Below are 20,500 nucleotides of genomic sequence, written 5' to 3' on the forward strand. Positions count from 1 at the left end.
CTGTAACAGGGCCCCAGATCAGTTTGAAGCCTTCTTAATTTCTCTTTGTTCGAAATTCATATTGGTGTAGAAAATCTACTAGTATCAGGCTTGAAAACAAGGGAAAATGTACAGGATGTCTCTTGTACAGAAGTTGTACACTGCCTTGTAAATGCTGGAAAACGGGTGTGGGTGCAGGCCGGCCAGCCAGGTCCAGGTCGCAGCGCAGCGCAGCGGTGCAGATGCAGCTGCCTGTCGAGAGTCTGGAGGAGTTCGTCGTCGCGTCGCTAGCTCCACTCTGCTCTGCTGGTCCTGCTTTTCGTGAGGCGTATCGTCGTATCGTATCGTATTCAACGAGGGTCGTTCTTTCTGCCTTCTTTTTGAAACAAATACTCGATGATGGCAATTGCCTAGCTAGCTAAAAGACTAAAACTCGAATCGCAAAGGCATATCACTAGCGCTGTTCCTCTAGTTTCCAGTTTTCCTCGATCTGCTTGCAAGATAAAATTCACGCTACGCTACACATTTACTGCACCTCTAAGCCTGCTACCCGCTGCGCGAGGAGAATCTCACAAGCAGAATAATGCGCTAGCTAGCTAGACCGCTGTATCTAGCAAAATTGGTAGTCTTCTTTACCTCATCTCCGTTGATAGAGAGCTCAACTGCAGTTCAGACCTTCTATCATTTATATGCACTCTGTGGTACATTATTATTACATTATTTCAATTTTTTCGTGAAAAAAAGTTCGTAGATTTATCTAATACATTTTTTATGAAATTTACAAGTAATAATTTCCATTTATTTTGTCAAAAACTCTCCAAAATTAAGGTGCTCGTAATGATTAGAAAGATATATCTTTAGAAAACGAATGAACGTAAGCTAGCAACTGTGCCAATTTGTTCACATTTCACAAATAACAGAAGTAATAAATATCTATGAAATAATATCATGAACAGTATCTAAAAATATATATGGTTATTAATACTTTATGCTATTAAAAATATGATATATTTTTTGAATTGAAATAACAAAAAATAAGGATAATTTTTATCCATTTCATTTTGGAGAATATGTTGATTCATGTAACTTTTCCATCAGTCCCACTAGTAGACAACCTTGTTGTTGCATCAGAACTGGGGACTGATTGGTCCGGACTTTGTAAGACAGAATTTAGATCTAAATTACGACGGTACGCAAATAAGCAAAATGCCTGACCATTTAGGAGACGATATGCGCAAAACCAAAACAGAGGACAAGGAGGATAAACCTATACAAGGTAAGCAAATTAATGTCAACGCCACAATGAAAACCGTTGTCGGAACAGAATTCATTCAGGGCCACAAAAAATTATTGACTATTTCTATTGTCAGTAAGTTAGATAACCTAGGTCTCAGGAGTCAGGTGTGATGTGAGTAGCCAGCCCATAAAAAAGTCTAATTTATTGTTGCATTGTTTCTCTCATCATGATTGAATAGTTCACTAAATTGTTCCACATTCCCACACACAGCTTTACCCTCTTGTTTTGTGCTGCTGCTAGCTGCTGCAGTGCTGGGCCCGTTCCTTTAAAATTTATCTTTATTTTTTTAATATTAGTTTTTTTTAAGGGTGTATTGTTTTGACTTTTGTTTTAGTTTTGCTTTTGTCTTTTGTTTGTTCTTTGAATCCTTTTTTTCCTTCTTTTCCTTAACACAACCTGACATGACCCCAACTTAGTCTAAAATACCCCATATGATATCATCAGTGATCATTCATAGAGCATGTAAGGGTTGGCATGGACAGCTCGACAGCATGGTAATTCCAGACGCGCACATCTCTGCATAATAATGGCATTTAATACGCGCGAGACTTTTTAGCATAGACTAGGCTTAATGTAGAATATATCTAGTGTACCGGTACGTTTAATACTCCAGAGCGTAATTGCCAAAAATGCGACACAAAAATGTAGAAACGCTATGAAATTCACATTTCACTTCGTATTTTAGAAGAAGATGTTGATTTATCACAATATTTTATCGCGTAAATTGTTTGAAATGTTCGTGTTAGACCTTTTACCATACAATAAAAAATTTGAGCTTCATTTGCCGATTTTCTCTTTGTTGTCTGCTCAGTATGAATGTGTACTTGGTACGGTGAATTGTGGGTATGAATTGTGATTCTAGTGCATGGACAAGATGTGAAAGACGTTGATTATTTCCATTATGAAAGTTGTGACCAGAATTATAATGCGATTTTACACCACGCTAAAAGATAACTTTTTGTAGACGGGTTAACTTGAAGTCTGTTATCCCAAAATTGGAGTGAATAGTTTACATAGTTTTTTGCAAAATTCATAATTTTCACAATTCAGGACTTTGTGAATATACTTGTGTTATTTTTGGCCGAAATTTCATCCTCTGAGTACGGAATTCAGAGCCACAAAAAATAAGCATCATGTGATATGATCTACTCTGGTACGTTGTATGGTTTGTTGTTGTCCCAATGTGGTGTTTGTGTCTTCAGGTGCTTGTTTGTTTGTTTGTTTGCTTGTTTTTTACATCTTCTTTGTATTTTGAATTGATGATTTGATTTATACACTACTTGCAGTATTGCTTGTAGTTTGACAAGAACATGACAAAAGTTTATAGATTTGAGAATATACTGGATGTGTAATCCAGATAACTTTTTACATTTCAGAGAGTCTAACTTACAATATATTCATCATAAGATTGATAAATTGTGTTCAAACAACTCATAATGACATCGTGATATGTGATATGTGAAATGTCAAGATTTTAAACTTGACTTTGCAGTGTAATAATTCATTTCTATGTGTTCTCTATTTCAGCCCTTGATGAAGGAGACATTGCCCTGTTAAAAACATATGTGAGTATAGTATATTAATTATCATGACTACTGTACATCACTGAAGTTTCCAGCACATAGTATAAGTAATAATTATGATGCATGCTATGAAACACCCCTCCCCGGCCCCCTCCCCCTCCCCCCCCCCCCCAAAAAAAAAGAGAGCATGAATACATGTATTTCCAACAAGGATTACAAATGACTGCATATGAATGACACAGAAGCTGGTTGTAGATAGTCTACATGTCCCAATGTGTGGTATATGAAATCTCGAAAAGGACTGTTTAATATTTCTTAATGAGAGAACTTGCCTAAGAAAGAAAAATTCCGGCAGTCCTTTTTTCAAACAGGTCTGTACACAAGATGTACTACAAACCATCTACAGTCCTACATGTACCATTTTTCCATGCAATAATTAACCCTTAAAGGACAAGTTCACCTTCATAAACATTTCAGGATTGAGAGAATGTAGCAATATCAGTAGAACACATCATTGAAAGTTTGAGGAAAATCGGACAATCTGTTCAAAAGTTATGAATTTTTGAAGTTTTTGTGCAGTAACCGCTGGATGAGAAGACTATTGCAGTGTGTGAATAACTTAGATGTCACATGCGTACAACCATATAAGGAACATATAAAGAGAATTTCACAAAATTTCATCTTTTGAAAAAAGTACACATTCCCCCGACTCGTTACCGACAAATGTTATGGGTAATATTATTCCCCCTGCCTTTAGAAAGAGGCAAGTCAAGTGCTCTTTTATTATGCGGAAAAAGTGAAAATATGTTGAATTTTCTTAACATTTTCCTTATACTGTTGTACGCATTATGACTCACAAGCTGTAGTAGTCTCCTCATCCAGCGGTTCCAACACAAAAATTTTAAAAATTCATAACTTTTGCATCGATTGTCCAATTTTCCTCAAACTTTCACTGATGTGTTCTACTAATATTGTTGCATTCTTTCAATCCTTATGTTTATGAAGGTGAACTTGTCCTTTAACACATAACAAACGAGTCAATGTAGTTTTTGTGTAGTTTGAGGAGGCTTTGTGCAGAATATTCATTTACTATGATTGACCATATTAGTGTTTGATTATAGATATCTTTCATTCCGGATGCAATGAAGTGAGATTATCAAGACTGCAAACATCTTTTTTGTCCCCGCCGAATGAGTTCGAGCAGGGGACTATGAAACGGGCTCCGTACGTGTGTGTGTCCGTGTGTGTGTCCGTCCGTGTGTCCGTGTGTCCGTGTGTGCGTCCGTGTGTGATCAAAATCTTCAATTTGCTACTTCTCTGTCATTTATGAGCCAATTTTGATTCTGTTTGCTTTATATGATAGCACTATGTGGGAGCTTTGAAACTTCTACACAGAATTTCAGTTGTGACCTTTGACCTTGACCTTTGACCTATATTGTACATTTTGCTACAAAATGCTACTCCTTCGCCATTTCTAACCCGATTTCGATTCCATTTACTTTATGTGATGGCACTAGGTGAGGGCTTCAAAACTTCTACACAGAATTTTGACCTTTGACTTCTTTGACCTTTGACCTTGATTTTTTGACCTGTATTGTACATTTTGCTACAAAATGCTACTCCTTCGCCATTTCTAACCCGATTTCGATTCCGTTTCCTTTATGTGATAGCACTAGGTGAGGGCTTCAAAACTTCTACACAGAATTTTGACCTTTGACTTCTTTGACCTTTGACCTTGATTTTTGACCTATATTGTACATTGGCTACAAAATGCCACTCCTTCACCATTTCTAACCCGATTTTGATTCTGTTTGCTTTATGTGATGGCAATAGGTAAGGGCTTCAAAACTTCTTCACAGAATTTTGACCTTTGACTTCTTTGACCTTTGACCTTGATTTTTGACCTGTATTGTACATTTTGCTACAAAATACTACTCCTTCGCCATTTCTAACCCGATTTCGATTCCGTTTGCTTTATGTGATGGCACCAGGTGAGGGCTTCAAAACTTCTACACAGAATTTTGACCTTTGACTTCTTTGACCTTTGACCTTGATTTGTGACCTGTATTGTACATTTTGCTACAAAATGCTACTTCCGGCGGGGACATATATTACGCACCGCGTAAATTCTACTTGTCACAAACATTTACTTACTTTTTCTTTTCTTTATTCTTTCTTTCATGTTTGTTCCTTTACAGGGAGCTGGTCCATACACAAAAACAATCAAGCAGGTGGAAGACGACATTCAAGCCATAGTGAAAAGAGTTAATGAACTGACAGGTGCTTGTTTCTATGTTCTCTCTTTTTATCTTTGAATAGCAAAGTTTGAAGAAAAGTGACGACAAGGTTGGTAACACAACATTTGCTCCTGCGACAATTGCTCCAGTCTTATTTTCTCCAAGGACTTACACTTTACGGTGAAGGGTTAGGGTTGTGATAGGGTTTTAGGTTTAGTTTGATGTGAGGATTAGGATTAGGGTTAGGGTAATGTTTGTGGGTAGAATTTATGCTTGGCTTAGCATGCAAATATTTTGTAGGAGCAATTGTCACAGGAGCAAATGTCATGGAATTGCAGTGGCTAAACAGATCAGACAAGTTGTATTCTCAGAAACAAACTCAGTTGGCTTTCCCATACATCAGTGATCATGTAGCTTCACAATCTCAACTTTTCTCAACGCTTGTATTTGTTTGACAAAGCTGTTAATGATAAACATGCTATGTTGTATCTACATAGTTAGATTATTATCTTGTTTAACTAAAGATCATTTGATTAACCAGTATAGTGTTCCAAATGATATTCCATATCAAATATGGGTGGAGTTTTTAAGACAAAAGGTAAGTTCTTTTTCTTTTTTAATGAAGTTATCCAGTATCCACATTGAAAATAAATTTGGAAGGAAAGGAGAGATGGAAATTTAAAAAAGAAAACAAAACAAAAACTCAACAGTCTTGAATTGCAACTATTATTACTATGTTGACAGAGTCCTACCAGCTAGATGATTCATGATTATTGACTTGTCTGTGTAATTCTTTTGGTGGGCAGGCATCAAAGAGTCAGACACTGGTCTGGCCAACCCAGCGCTGTGGGATCTACAGGCAGACAAGCAAACCTTGACCAGCGAGCAGCCCCTGCAGGTCGCCCGCTGCACCAAAATCATCAACGCCGAGACAGAGGATGCAAAGTATATCATCAACGTTAAGCAGTTTGCCAAGTTTGTTGTCGATCTCCATGACAACGTGGCGCCGACAGATATCGAGGAGGGGATGAGAGTCGGGTAAGCTGCTGTACAAACTTCTAGTTTAACCAACTATTAATTGTAATCATCCAAATTTGATGCCGACTATCAAATACAGCCAACTCCGCTCAAATCGATGGCGTATATGTCAAATAATCGGCCAAGTCGATGTAAACAAGAAGTCCCAATTTACATTCATAGCCTTTTGTGTGTCATTCCTCTGTACACGCAGAAGTCTAATATTGCCTGCGTTTGTAAGTCAATGTGTGCTCCTCAGTCCTCTCAAGATCGACTTACTCAGAGTTGACAATAATCAGATCCATCGATACAGAAGTATTTGTTGTAACTTCATTCCACAGCTGGTAACGTTATTTGTTCATTTCAAGGTATCGTTTTGTCCTGTCCATAATATCTTCTCCTCTGTTCTGTATTTGTGACCTCTGCAGAGTTGACCGCAACAAGTACCAAATTCACATTCCTCTTCCGCCAAAGATTGACCCCACAGTCACAATGATGCAGGTTTGTGCCTTTAATTTCTTCCTTCTTGCCATCTGACGTCTGAACATGCATGCCTCATACCTTCATATCCAGTAAAGTGGATAGTAATACTAATGAGGGCATCACGGTGTATCTTCAGAGTCTTTTGACTGTGTGTATACTTGTAGTAGTCTTCAAAGAACATTGAAATTAGAATGTGAGACTAAAGACTGAAGAAGTAAAACGATAGAATACTCCACAAAGCAGAAGAGACTTTTGTCATGTTCTCATCAAATCAAAGCTATTGTAAGGATTTGAGACCAAGAGAGTGACCACATGTTTAAGGTACGTGGGACACTCTCAAGACTTTTATTGAGAGCTGTCAGTAATGGATTCTTAATATCAGATGGCCAGAAGTGATCAACATTAACAGAAATTAAATGACAAAGAAAGAACAGCAGTTGGATCAAATTCCGACAGGGAAGTGGGGCTGGATTAGGCAAGCCATGCTGCAAAAGATGCAGATGAGCTATGTAGAGTTTGGGCAAAATCCTTTAAGGTCAAATGTCACAGAATATTGCCTAGATATATATAGCATTTTTCAGCATTTTTCAGCATTTTTCACTTTGTTAAGGAATGTCAACTGGTTTAATAGCTCTCGTTCAACAATTTGTACACATTTTATATTTCAGGTGGAGGAAAAGCCAGATGTCACCTACTCTGATGTTGGTGGCTGTAAAGAACAGATTGACAAACTCAGAGAAGTGGTAGAAACGCCCTTATTACACGTAAGTTCACAGGGGGTAGCACTGTGTGTTACAGTGGGTAAATCTCTGGACTCCTTGATCAGGAGCCTCTGAGTTCATATCTCAGTCAGTTTAAGCATCCTTGGACAAGATGTTAGCACACCAGGGGGGCATTTCATGAAGCATTTTGTCAGATATTTCATCTGACAAAATGTTAAAAGCTACTGAAATCCTTGCATCTGATTGGCTGAGAGCAAATTTGTCCGACAAGTTGTCGGACAAATTTGCTCTGAGCCAATCTGGGGGGCATTTCATGAAGCATTTTGTCAGATATTTCGTCTGACAAAATGTTAAAAGCTACGGAAATCCTTGCACCTGATTGGCTGAGAGCAAATTTGTCCGACAAGTTGTCGGACAAAAGTGCTTCATGAAATGCCCCCCAGATGCAAGGATTTCAGTAGTTTTTAACAGTTTGTCAGACGAAATGTCTGACAAAAAGCTTCATGAAATGCCCCCCTGATCCAGGAGTAGAAATGGGTACGTGGCAATGCCGCTTTTTTGAAAAAAGAGTTCTTATTACTATGACATTTCATGCCATGATAAAAAATCATGGGCACGCTCGAGTTGGACTAAAACCAAAGACCTGGGGGGCATTTCATGAAGCATTTTTGTCCGACAACTTGTCGGACAAATTTGCTCTCAACCAATCAGATGCAAGGATTTCAGTAGCTTTTAACATTTTGTCAGATGAAATATCTGACAAAACGCTTCATGAAATGCCCCCCCCCCCCCCCCTGATTACTAGACAGGTGTTGTAACCACTAGATATAATACTGAGCTTCTGTCTGACAGCCACTGCTCATTCCTATCCTTTATAACAGCTGGTACTGTGTATAGGTTTTTATTAAGATTAATAAATTCTTGCGTTGACTTTTTTTTTATCATAGCATCTGCTAAAACATGGAATAATCAGTACAGGTACTAATTTATGTCAGCGAAGGGCAATATATCGATCAGTTGCAATAAACACAACTGGACACAAGAATGAATTAATTTGAATGTGTTGGAATTGTACACAGAATTTAGCAGGATGTATTTTTTCCAACAGTTGTCTGGCACCTAAGGCTACTATGGTAGCAGGCAGGAGGAAAATCTAGACTTTAATTCATCAACTTGCCAATCCCATTGCCATTTGCAGAGCAATAAATGCCTTGATTCCATGTGTGTTGGTAGGAGTCCACTTGTGGTATTGAGAATGTTGTTGTAGTGGCTGGACAGGCGCAAGGCACTGCCTTGATTAAAGACTAGTCTGATCAGCAATGAACTCACAAAGAGGCTTTCAGGGAAGAATTGGAGGAAGAATCGAACCGGTTGCAAATTTTCTCCCAGGTCGAAGAGCAGCCTTGGTTCTTTTTCTGTAGCCATGTTGTGCATGCATGTCGTTCTCTTCCTCGTGTTTGCTATCAAAATCATTTTCAAATGTCTCCTCCAACTCCTGTTTGAGTCTAGCAGCTGGAGGTTCTGGATCAAGACCTTCATTGTCTGCTGTACCCCTACATGAGAACCTACGTGTGGGACTGATAAAATGTTCAGTACTACTATCACTGTTGTTGCTATCATTACTGCTTTCACTTGGTGCCTCGGAATCAGAATCATTCCTCCACACTCCACTGGTGATAAGCTCCCTGACTTCTTCCACTGTGTAGCTACACTTTTGACCCAGTTTGGGAGGCGTGTTTTCTACAGACACATTCACAATAGAAATTCAGAATTTACTAAAAAAAGTCTGTTGGACACCCCTATTCCACCATCACGCAATGCAAGATACATGTGTGAGGAATGTAATTGCGAGTGAGGTTTTCATTGTATTGCAGCATTTGGTGATTTATTGATCAATTTGGGCACATTTGTGGGTTCGAGCAGAATGTGCAAAGTTGACACACTCGTCGACTGAGTGGTATGCGCAAACATCGCACACAAAGAGTAAATTTCTCTTCCACTAACCCCCCTCCCCTAAATAAAAACATTTTGATTCAGATTATCTTCTCACATGGTCTGATCTGCAGTAGGTGATGAATGCATTTTACAAACCTCGATTTTCCCTTCATATGTCCCCTGCAGCCGGAGAGGTTTGTGAACCTGGGTATTGAGTCCCCAAAGGGGGTTCTCTGTGGGCCACCAATCCCATCATTGCCATTTGCAGAGCAAGGAATGCCTTGATTTCATGTGCGTTAGTAGGAGTCCACTTGCGGTGTTGAGAATGTTGTTGTAGTGGCTTGAGAGGAGCAAGGCACTGCCTTGAGTAAAGATTAGTCTGATCAGCAATGAACTCAAAGTGTCTTTCAGGGAAGAATTAGAAGAAGAACCGAACAGTTCTCCCAGGTTGAAGAGCAGACTTGGTTCTTCCGTGTGGCCATCTTGTGCATTCCTCCACTCTGGGTTCCATTCTGTGTGGTCTAAACGAACCCACTCCTTCTCATATCCCTGTTCTTGCATGTCGTTCTCTTCCTCATGTTCACTATCGGAATCATTTTCAAATATCTCCTCCAACTCCTGTTGGAGTCTTAACAGCTGGAGGTTGTGGATCAAGACCTTCATTATCTGCTGTACCCCAATGTGAGAACCTACGTGTGGGACTGATAAAATGTTCAGTACTACTATCACTGTCGTCGCTATTGCTACTGCTTTCACTTGGTGCCTCGGAATCAGACTCATTCCTCCACACTCCACTGGAGATAAGCTCCCTGGCTTCTGCCACCATGTAATTATGCTTTTGGTCTGGTCTGGGATGCATGTTTTCTTCAGACACGTTCACGATAGAAAATCAGAATTTACTCAGAAAATGTCTATTGGACACCCCTATTCCACCATCACGCAATGCAAGGTACATGTGTGATTGTAATTGCGAGTGACATTTTCATTGTGTTGATGCATTTTTTTTTTGATTGAATCATTTCTTTATTTAAGAAAGTGCTTAACATACATAACCAGGTCAATTATCCATTTAGATAATTGCAGGTATACATCAAAAGTTGCAAATCACAATTCTAAAAACATATAATACAGATTACATTTGTGAAATTAATCCACTGATATCAACAATAATATTTAGCACTAATAATCATTATGACAATTATATCAATTCTGTAATCTAAAAACATATTCATACAAACATGTAGACTTTAAAATATTTTGAGAGAGATTAAACATTATGGATCTCCATGTGAGGTTTTCTTTCTCAAACAGTAATAACTCTGAAAATTTTCTTTGGCAAAGGAGTGGCTTTATCTTTTCCTTCCAATATTTTGCAACATCACCTTCTAATATTTTGTGTATTGTCTTCTTCACTGTAGTCCATGGGCAGATGAGCTCTTCATCTAGACGCGAAGCTCACTCACAGCTTATTGATTTATTTATCGATCAATTTGGGCAAGTTTGTGGGTTTGAGCAGAATATGCAAAGTTGGAACGGCATGGATTGAGTCGGATGTGCGAACGTGGCACATAAAGAGTTAATTTCCCTTCAACTAACCCCCTCCCCTAACTACGACAAAACATCTTGATTCAGATTATCTTCTCACATGGTCTGATCTGTAGTAGGTGATAAATGACAAACTTTGCATTTTACAAACCTTGACTTCCCCTTCGTATGTTCCCTACAGCCGGAGAGGTTTGTGAACCTGGGTATCGAGCCCCCAAAGGGGGTGCTCCTCTACGGGCCGCCGGGCACGGGCAAGACCCTGTGTGCCCGGGCCGTGGCCAACAGGACAGATGCCTGCTTCATCCGAGTCATCGGCTCCGAGCTGGTGCAGAAATATGTTGGAGAGGTAAGCCATCACCACTAACGAGGTGTTTTTGAGCAATGAAAATGAACAGACAGGGCAATGAATAAGAAGAGGCCTATGGTAAAACGACAAATGTGCACTAATCATTATTGTAAATGTATACACATGTGTATGTGATTATAATCAGTGATAATGTCTGGTCATTACTATAAGAGTCAGATCAGTTCATTGAATGAGACTGTTGGTTATTCAAGTTGTCTTTTGGAATACTGGTAATCGTGTACAATGAATGAAATAGTGGAAAAAAAATTGTTGTTCACAATTCCAGCACATGGTGCCATTCCTTTATTTTGCAATAAGCAGATTGGTATCCTGTTGAAAGTATTGGCAGTAAAACAAAAACAAATAATGTATCAAGATAGTAAAATTCATGGAAATTAGGACTGTTGGATAATTGTATGGGTCAAGAGAAGCAATGGTGTGTCTCTAGTTTCAGTGTCAAATATCCCATTTCAAGTGAAGTGAGTAAATTTAAGGAACAAACAGTAGATGCCTTAGCTGTACTGAACTTATTGAAGGAGAGCAACAAACTGTAGTGTAGGACTATGAACTGTGGGACATCAGTGAATACACTACCAGAGAAGGTGACTTCAAGTCACGGAATGTGATGGTATTGGAACATGGAGTTTGATGATAATCACAATCGTTTGCCATCACACTTTCACCACTTTGAATCCAACAGGGTGCTCGTATGGTGAGAGAACTCTTTGAGATGGCCAGAGGGAAGAAGGCTTGTCTCATCTTCTTTGATGAAATTGATGCTATTGGAGGTAAGCTACATGTTGAACCTGAAAGCACGGGTGACATGACGTTTGCTTCTGCGACAATTGCTCCAGTCTTATTTTCTCCAAGGATTTAGGGTAAGGGTTAGGGTTGTGATAGGGTTGTAGGTTTAGTTTGATCAGTGAGGATTAGGATTAGGGTTAGGGTTAGGGTTACATTTGTGGGTAGAATTTATGTTTGACTTCGTGTGCAGATATTTTGTGGGAGCAATTGTCGCAGGAGCAAATGTCATACAACCACTGCATGAGTGCAAATGCAGGCAATGAATTTTGTACACACACACACACACACACATACAAAAATAGATTCTGCAAAGTTTCTCTCTTCTATGTTTGATCATTTGAGAGCAGGAATGTTGAGCATACATGCAAGTAAAGTGTAGGCGAATGTATATCATAATTTCAATTGATTATATTGATTAACATACCAGGTACCAGTTTGCATTTCCCTGTAAACCATGTGCACATGCACCCAAAACATTACTTATAGTGTTGCACACTAAACCATTTTTTCTACTGGCCTGACCTGTCTGTCGGACCAGTAGGTACCCAGTTTTTCTATTTTTTACTGGTCCATTCCTGAAAAAGTTACTGGTCCGACAGTGATTTTTACTGGTCCTGGACCGTCGGACCAGTGCCCAGTGTACAGCATTGCTTATAGGTAACCTTTATTTATATCCAGAATAGAACCTTTTTCCTCTCACACGAGCTTCAATAAGTTTGGTTTGTTTGGTTGGTTTGGGTTGGATTTTTTTTTAAAGATTTTTTTGCTATGTTTCTAAGCATGACCACATAACTGAAACAATTCTCTCAAGGTGGTGTCAAGAACTTTCAATACCTTCCTCCCCCCACCAATTCCCCCACCCTCATGAAATGAAAAGAGAAGCAGGAAAGAGACGAAATTTGAATTTGATGCCCACACACTTCCTCGCAGCAATCTTGAATTCAGGATAATTTGAATGTGAATGAACCCATTACAGTACTTGAATCCCCTTCTTGAGTGTTAATATAATCTTCCATTATAATTAATGCACAAAAAAGTGCAGCCAGCATAAAAAAATACTGATATCATATTTCTTATGTCGTCATGGAAATATTTCTTTTGATGTCACCCAGGAGCGAGATTTGATGATGGAGCGGGAGGAGACAACGAAGTGCAGCGAACCATGCTGGAACTCATCAACCAGCTGGATGGGTTTGATCCCCGCGGCAACATCAAGGTTCTCATGGCAACCAACAGGCCCGACACCCTAGACCCCGCCCTGGTCCGACCCGGCCGACTGGACAGGAAAGTGGAATTTGGTCTACCCGACCTTGAGGTTAGTACATTTACGGTCTTAGATCATGGAAAGCTGTGTGAATATAAGTCTCTGTCACCTATTACCAAATGGGTTGCTAAAGCTGATGGGCACCAATTTCTGGTTTTGTCAAATTGAAGCATTTCAGACTCTAGGCTGTCCAACAATGAATAGGTTAAAGCAATGGGAAAGGAAGAAGATTCAGCAAGAACTTCAAGTTAGAAAGTTGTTATATTTTAAGATTTCACATATTTTTTTTTGCAAAACAGCAGCATCCTGTCGCAATCCATGATGTAAATTACCGTGGTTCATAAGGTGAGGATGTCTTCATGAGTCTGCTGATGATCTGCACATAATTCTCCTGATTTCCACTCTTTACAAAATGAAACTAAAAGTTTTGGACCATGTGCATTGCATCAATTGATTGTGAGGTAGACATTACTTGGCAGTTGTAACTTTGAAGTGGGAGAAGACTGTAGTAACTAGTTGTTACGTTATCACTCCAAAATGATTATAATTTTTACCATGAACCAATACTGAATACTAGAGCTGTGAGACAATGACATCACTGCCACATTTATTTTGTGTTTGTGGTTCACGACTGAGTTACCTGCGTAATTTTTTTTTTTTTTTTTGGGGGGGGGAAGAAAAGTGTAAGAATTAAAGGGACTGTACAGTACTGGTTTAGGTGGGGATTCATGTTTTGAACATTCCTAATTGAGATAATGAGAAACCTCTTATGAAATATGAAAGAACATGTTATTCTAAGAAGGATTCAATGTTTATTTGATGAAAATCGGTTTTGAAATGGCTTAGATATAAAAAAAGTGAAAATAATAAAGGTGACAGGCCACGCCTTTTATTAGGATCTTTTTGTTTCACCTTGTTTTTTTGATATCTCAGCCATTTCAAAACCGATTTTCAGCAAATAAACTTTTGATATCCCGTAGAATTGCATGCTCTTTGACATCCCGTAGAGTGGTTTCTGAATTTCTCACAAAACATCAAATGCTAAATCCTCACCTCGACCAGAACTGTACACACCCTTTAAGCCTTCTATAACATCTTTTTTTCATATCTGATTCTCTGAATCTTCTTTCAGTCCATTTGATTTTACTCATGCTCTCAAGTCCATTTTAATTCAGAGTAACCTTGCACTAATGTCACACAGCCAAAACCTTGCTGTTGGACTAAGAGTTTGACATGTGCTGTTCAGATGCCAATCACTAGGGTGCCTTCATGTGGAAATGCTATTTTGTTATGTTTCAATGTGTACAGGGGCGGACCCACATCTTCAAGATCCATGCCCGGTCCATGAGCGTAGAGAGGGACATCAGATATGAGCTGCTGGCAAGACTGTGTCCCAACTGCACAGGTGAGTTTTTTATGCCCCCACTCCAGGACAAACCTTCTCACCCTCCTGTTTCCTCCATCCCATCCCAACCAACCCCATCCTATTTAAAGAGGTTATACACCACAAATATTGTATATTTGGTTATAAACATTAATTGTGAGCGCCTTAAGCACCTGTGAGTGGATATGTTGCACATTATAAATGTCTGTATTATTATTGTTATCATTATTATTGTTATTATTATTATTATTATTATTATTATTATTATTATTATTATTATTATTATTATTATTATTATTATTATTATTATTATTATTATTATTATTATTATCATTATTATTATCATTATCATTGTTATTATTATTATTATTATACACTGTATATGAGTAGGTACCGGTACTAGAGTGCTTGCTCCCAATACGCTCTGAATAGTTGCTTTGTGAGTCATGCAGAGCGAGGCGCTAGGCTTACCTGTCATGATGGACTGTTTTTTGACAGACGAGCTGAAATGATTTAATTCAAGTGATTTTTTAATGGTAGGAACAAAAGTCTGTTCTATGGCACCATGTTGTATCATTTACTCATATTCCAATGGTCACACATTTCTTTGATATATGAGATTTTTGTTAATATTTATATTGATTTTTGGCTTTTCTTCTGGAACAACCCTTATTTTGAAATAATTATCATTCTAATGCAAAATGTTACCCTCTGTCTGTTGGCAGGTGCTGAGATTCGCAGTGTGTGCACAGAGGCTGGAATGTTCGCCATCCGGGCCAGGAAGAAGGTTGCAAGCGAGAAGGACTTCAGGGAAGCTATCAACAAGGTCATCAAGGCCTACGCCAAGTTCAGCTCTACCCCACGCTACATGACCTACAACTAAAGCCTCTACCCCACCCCCAAGTATCCTATGAGGAGACCTTGCTTTCACTACTTTCTAGTCCAATCATAATAATACTTGTAATGATAATGAACAACACTTATTTAGCACTTTAATACGGGTGTTTCTAAGCGCATCATTGATAAAGATTAAATCTCAACTTAACAACTTTGACATTTCATGCTCAGTCGAGTTTTGTGTTACTTGTGGAGAGTGATGAAACGAGTACTTAAATGCCACTGATGATTAATTATAATTAGTGATGAGTACGATTATCCTTTTTCAATGTTCATAGTTTGTTATCATTGATGTTATCATTAAGATACCTTTGATGAAAGATGCCAGGTGTATTGAAAGGGTAACCACTCTCACATATGTGAGATTGCAGGTAAGCCATCCAGTACAAAAATGAGTTTTCATTTTGCACGCATTTTGGTACATAGTAAAGGTGAAAACATTATTGTTCCCCTACATACGTGAGCTACCTGTATTTGATGGTGCCTCTGAATATTGGCCTGGAAAGTAGATAAAGCAAGGTTAGACATTCTCTCTGTGTATGTCTATTTATGTTATTTGTTCACTGAATGACACCATTTCAACAATTTTGAATTGGTGCATGTCAAATGCCTCATGTAGCAGAACTGTGCTTTGCAATTAATGTACATTGTATTATGTTCTTTGCATTTATGGTCATAGAAATGAGTGGAGTCTTGAAAATCACAGATACAGAGCATTGCTGTCTACGCCCATCCATTGGCTATCACCCTCTACTGTTTTTTTTTTTCTTTTCTTTTTTTTTTTTTGGGGGGGGGGGAGATGGTTGAGGTGAGATATAGCACTCCATTGAAAAGACAGTATCCATTTAAAGTACATTAGCTTTCATCATGATAAAAGAGATTTATTCTCGGAGGGAGGGGGAGGTGTGAATCCAATCAGTCTGCAATACGTCAAGTTCTAGTAAGGTGATATGTTTTAACAAAATCAACATATCATACAACAGTTAGAAGCAAACAAGCAGAACAACAGAATCAAAAGCAAAAGCCTTTGTCCGTAAGTATGCACTGGAACCATCAGTCAGTGAATTCACCTGCAGCAATCGCCTGCTATTCAAAATCCACCAATCAGATATGAGCATAGAAGATATTGATAGGTTGAGAAGATGACCAAGTGATTGCTAGGGTTATGTACAATATACTGCCTTGCTGTTGTTTCAAGCAAACTTCAAACTCATCCACTAAACAGTGGGAAGTCCTTTTATTTGTACTCATTTGAGAAATATCAGTCTCAACATTGTCATTTCTTGAATGTGACGATGAGTTAAAACTAGAAAAGGTGTACAAGAAAAAGAAAATGTGATGACAGAAGCTACAGAGGTGCTGTCCTGCAGTTAAAAAAAAAAAATTAAAAATGGTAAAAAAGACACATTTCTGTATGTGTATGGAAGTTTCTCTTGCAAGAGACCTGTTTCACATAATCTTAAATTAGAATATGGTGTATGTCTTGACAATGGGTCTGTTACACCTGCCGGTATGTCCTCTGTTCTTTTCAATGTCACTCCCCAGGAAAGTTTATGCGTGTGGTCATGTATGCTGTACAGCTAAATGGGTGATAAGACCTTAATGCAGAGTAAAGAGAGGAGAAAAATAAAAGATGCAACGATAGAGAGATACTCTGATTGAGACCTGTGAATAAAGAAGTGAAACGTGAAGGAGAATTATTGTGTGATTAATGTATATTGCCTTCTTTGTTGTACGACTGTGTTTTATGTTTTACTAGAATACAATGCATGTATTTGTTTTTCCGCTGTAATGAATATAACCTGGGCCCTGTTTCTTAGAGCTGTTCGTAAAGTTACGATCAACTTACGAGCGACCGGTGATCAGTTCTGATGTGCTATACTTTCCATTTTCCATGATTCAACACAAGAACTGATCACCAGTCGCTCATAAGTCGTTCATAACTATACGAACAGCTTTATGAAATACCACCCAGGTTGTCATAAAGACCAGGACACTGTGGTATGCTAGCCAAAGGATGATTATTTCACTTTTGCAAGTAAGGCAGTGAAATTAAATGCAATCAATTGGGTGATAACAGTACACTTGCATACATTTCAGAGCAACACAAAAGAGTAACACATTTTTTACAAACATAGATCTGACAAGAGATTTGCTCAGAGAGCGAAAGTTGTGAAGTATGCCGTGAAAGTGAAAGTTCTGTTCATAGGTTTGGAAGCTCTGGGCCCTGTTGTATAAAAAGATGCAATCAAACGTAAGTCAGAAAATCACACATAAGTCAGGTATCAGCCAATCAGAACTGAGTATTTAGAGACTTATGTTTGATTTTCTGACGTATGCTTGATCTCAGCTTTTATGCAACAGGGCCTTGGACATCTTCACCCACATTGCATTACATTGCATAATATTCCTCACAGTACACATACCCTGGTGGTATAGATTGTGCTCTTTTTAATTGACAGATTGATTTCGTATAAAAATAAGAGTGAAACGGGAGAGGGAGAGAGAGAGAGGAAGAAAGTCTGAGAGCAAGACCCAATGAATGAAGAATGTGTGTGTGTGTGAAAGTGTGTGTGTTTGTGTGTGTGCGTGTGTGTGTGTGTGTGTTGAAAGAATGAATGATGGACAGTGGGAGAGACACACAGACATACTGAAAGACGACTTCGTCTAAAGAAGAAAGCATGGCTCTTAAAGACTGATGTACATACACCTAAATGTTTGAAAACCCTTCTGTCAGGTTGAATTTGATTGTTTGTTTTTGATTGGTGGCTCATAGCAAACGGGTGATGTTTGTTATTTTGAAAATGAAAAAGAAAAAGGTTCGTTATTCCGAAGGTTCGTTATTCCAAAACATACAAATTCCCTATACATGGATATTTGTTAATCCGAAAATGATATAGGGTTTGTAAATCCGAACATTTGTGGCGTCATTCCGAAGGTTCGTTATTCAAAAAATGAAAAGAAGATGCGTTTTAACGAACCGCTTCGAAATGAAAAAAAAAAAAACTCATTTCATTTTCGGAATAAGGAACCTTCGAAATAAGGAACCTCATTTTATTTTCGGAATAACGAACTTTCGAAATAACGAACCTCCTGAATAACGAACCTCCTGAATAACGAACCTTATTTCATTTTCGGATTAACGAATTTTCGGAATAACGAACTGTAACTATTGCAAACATGAGCCAAATTGGTAATGACAGGTTTAACTCTGGTAGGGACTAAACTTTATTTGTGCTGCGTCTCTTGTCAGTTAAAAGGGAAAAACAGAGGGAAAAGATCTACGCCCATACACTCGTGCCACAGGTCAAGTTTACAGGGAGGTACCTTTCATCCCGTGAACGACATAATGGGTAGTATATGTCAGCCGGTATTTATGAAGGGGTTGCGGGTTTTGGGGGGGTTGGTGTTTTGTTTTTGTTTTTCCTAGTTATGGTTGGGCATTTCTGGATTTCACGCGCGATCATCTGACGTAAAAATGACCCCGAGAAACATTAACAGAGCGAAGAGATATCATAAGAGATATATATAAAGTACCCCATCGACAGTGCACTAAGGAGGTACTAACCTCATTGAAAGGAGTAAGATAAATCTATAATGAACGCAAAGGCAGTGAAACAAGACAGCTTGTAAGTTTGAGAAATCATTTCAGCATTATGTAACTGGTAGTACATGTCAACGCCTGTTACAACCAACAGATGTCGCAAAAGTGTTTCATATTTCGAGAAATTCTCTCCTGTGGATATTCATATCTGTCTCTATTTCATCTCCCTTCGATTATTCAGTCTCTAAAGGAGTTTTGGGCGCTTCATTTGTGAAAAAGTGTGACCGTAAGATAGACAGAACTGATGTGGATGTGTGGACGGTCCAAGGGAGAGAACAAGAGGAAGAAAGAGAGAATGAGATTGTTAAAGATATAGATACAGTACCACCATTTCATAAACTTGTTTTTGTTTATACTTTTATATTCCATGCGTTCTTGCATGGAGATGGATAGAGTGTGTGTAAAGTAAACTTAGTATACACCAATTTGAGTCTGAGTATAAGGGAAAGGGATTATGTTAATCATCTAAAGGGATTTCCTTCCCTAGCCGAAGTCGTAAATGACAGTGACAATGCATGCTACCTAATCACTTCTTAGCAAAAAACAAAAACAAAACAAAAACAAAACTAAACTTAACCTAAAAACTAAACAAAACAATACAAAACAAAAAAATGTTGTAAATAATACATGTACTCTTAAACCACGATTATGCTTCCTCATTTTAGGGTCATTGCAACATCTTTCAGGGTGGTGTTTTTTTAAAGCTCAGAGATTGATTATAATTCATTATACAGATATCTCCTTAACCGTCTTTACCTCAAATGTACATTTCTTCACTTACAATTTCTATAATGACAATACACTGTACATGACGTATCTATAGGCCTACTATAGTTTTATCATTGCTTCCAGTCTAGCCAATCGGGGCGGGGGTAGGGGACAGAGGACAGAATAAGAGGAATTTTAAATCATGTTCTTCTATAGAGAGATGAAAAGTAGCGAGAAAGAGGAATCTGCCTTTGTGTCGCCATCATTCTTGGGAGTATGTTTCCAGTCACGGACTGTGGTCAAAGATATTTCTCGTCTTTTGCCGACATTCTAGCGGACAATATTATAGACAAGGACTTGCTTCATAAACAAGATTATCGTAAATAAGAATGATCGACTTTTACTGCAGTTTGATGGCCCGGAACGACGTCTAATTTATTGCCTTGTTTGGGAACGCGTTTATTTTTACATATAAAAAACTGTAGCGGTATTTCGCAGCATCGAATGGCGCACGTTTGTTTGAGAGTTGTGCCGAGCTTAAGGAGTTGTTCCTAGAAATAAGGGTTAAGAAAAGAGCTCCCTAAACAGATCGCCATTAACAAGACGCCGCGCTTCTCGCTATAATAGCGATCCTAAACGATATCTCTTTTTGTAGTTATTGGTCAGGTCTTATCAACATTTCTAACTGACTTGCTTGTGCTTGATTTAGGCTTGGCGACAGGCTGATGTATTCTTAAGCATATCCCATCCATGGA

At 38.5% G+C, this 20,500-nt stretch overlaps 1 protein-coding gene across 1 annotated transcript; it reads left to right on the top strand.

Moving 5' to 3' along the window:
- The first annotated feature begins 1,134 nt into the window (after positions 1 to 1,134).
- On the top strand, positions 1,135 to 15,419 carry LOC139713327 (26S proteasome regulatory subunit 7). Its single transcript, XM_071625072.1, has 11 exons — positions 1,135 to 1,255; positions 2,804 to 2,841; positions 4,998 to 5,079; positions 5,843 to 6,074; positions 6,482 to 6,554; positions 7,205 to 7,300; positions 10,920 to 11,084; positions 11,785 to 11,872; positions 13,001 to 13,203; positions 14,461 to 14,557; positions 15,262 to 15,419. Exons 1-11 carry the CDS (start codon positions 1,186 to 1,188, stop codon positions 15,417 to 15,419), a joined length of 1,302 nt encoding a protein of 433 aa, XP_071481173.1. The 5' UTR covers positions 1,135 to 1,185.
- Positions 15,420 to 20,500: the final 5,081 nt, after the last annotated feature.

This window comes from Diadema antillarum, unplaced genomic scaffold (assembly GCF_040938485.1).
Source record: "Diadema antillarum isolate AM-2024a unplaced genomic scaffold, OU_Dant_1.0 seq00001948_RagTag, whole genome shotgun sequence".
In the NCBI taxonomy this organism is placed as follows: Eukaryota; Metazoa; Echinodermata; class Echinoidea; order Diadematoida; family Diadematidae; genus Diadema; species Diadema antillarum.

Coding starts and splice junctions, on each gene's coding strand:
- LOC139713327 (XM_071625072.1), top strand. CDS start 1,186: ATGCCTGACCATTTAGGAGACGATATGCGCAAAACCAAAACAGAGGAC. Junction 6,075..6,481: donor GAGGAGGGGATGAGAGTCGG/GTAAGCTGCTGT, acceptor TGACCTCTGCAG/AGTTGACCGCAACAAGTACC. Junction 14,558..15,261: donor ACTGTGTCCCAACTGCACAG/GTGAGTTTTTTA, acceptor GTCTGTTGGCAG/GTGCTGAGATTCGCAGTGTG.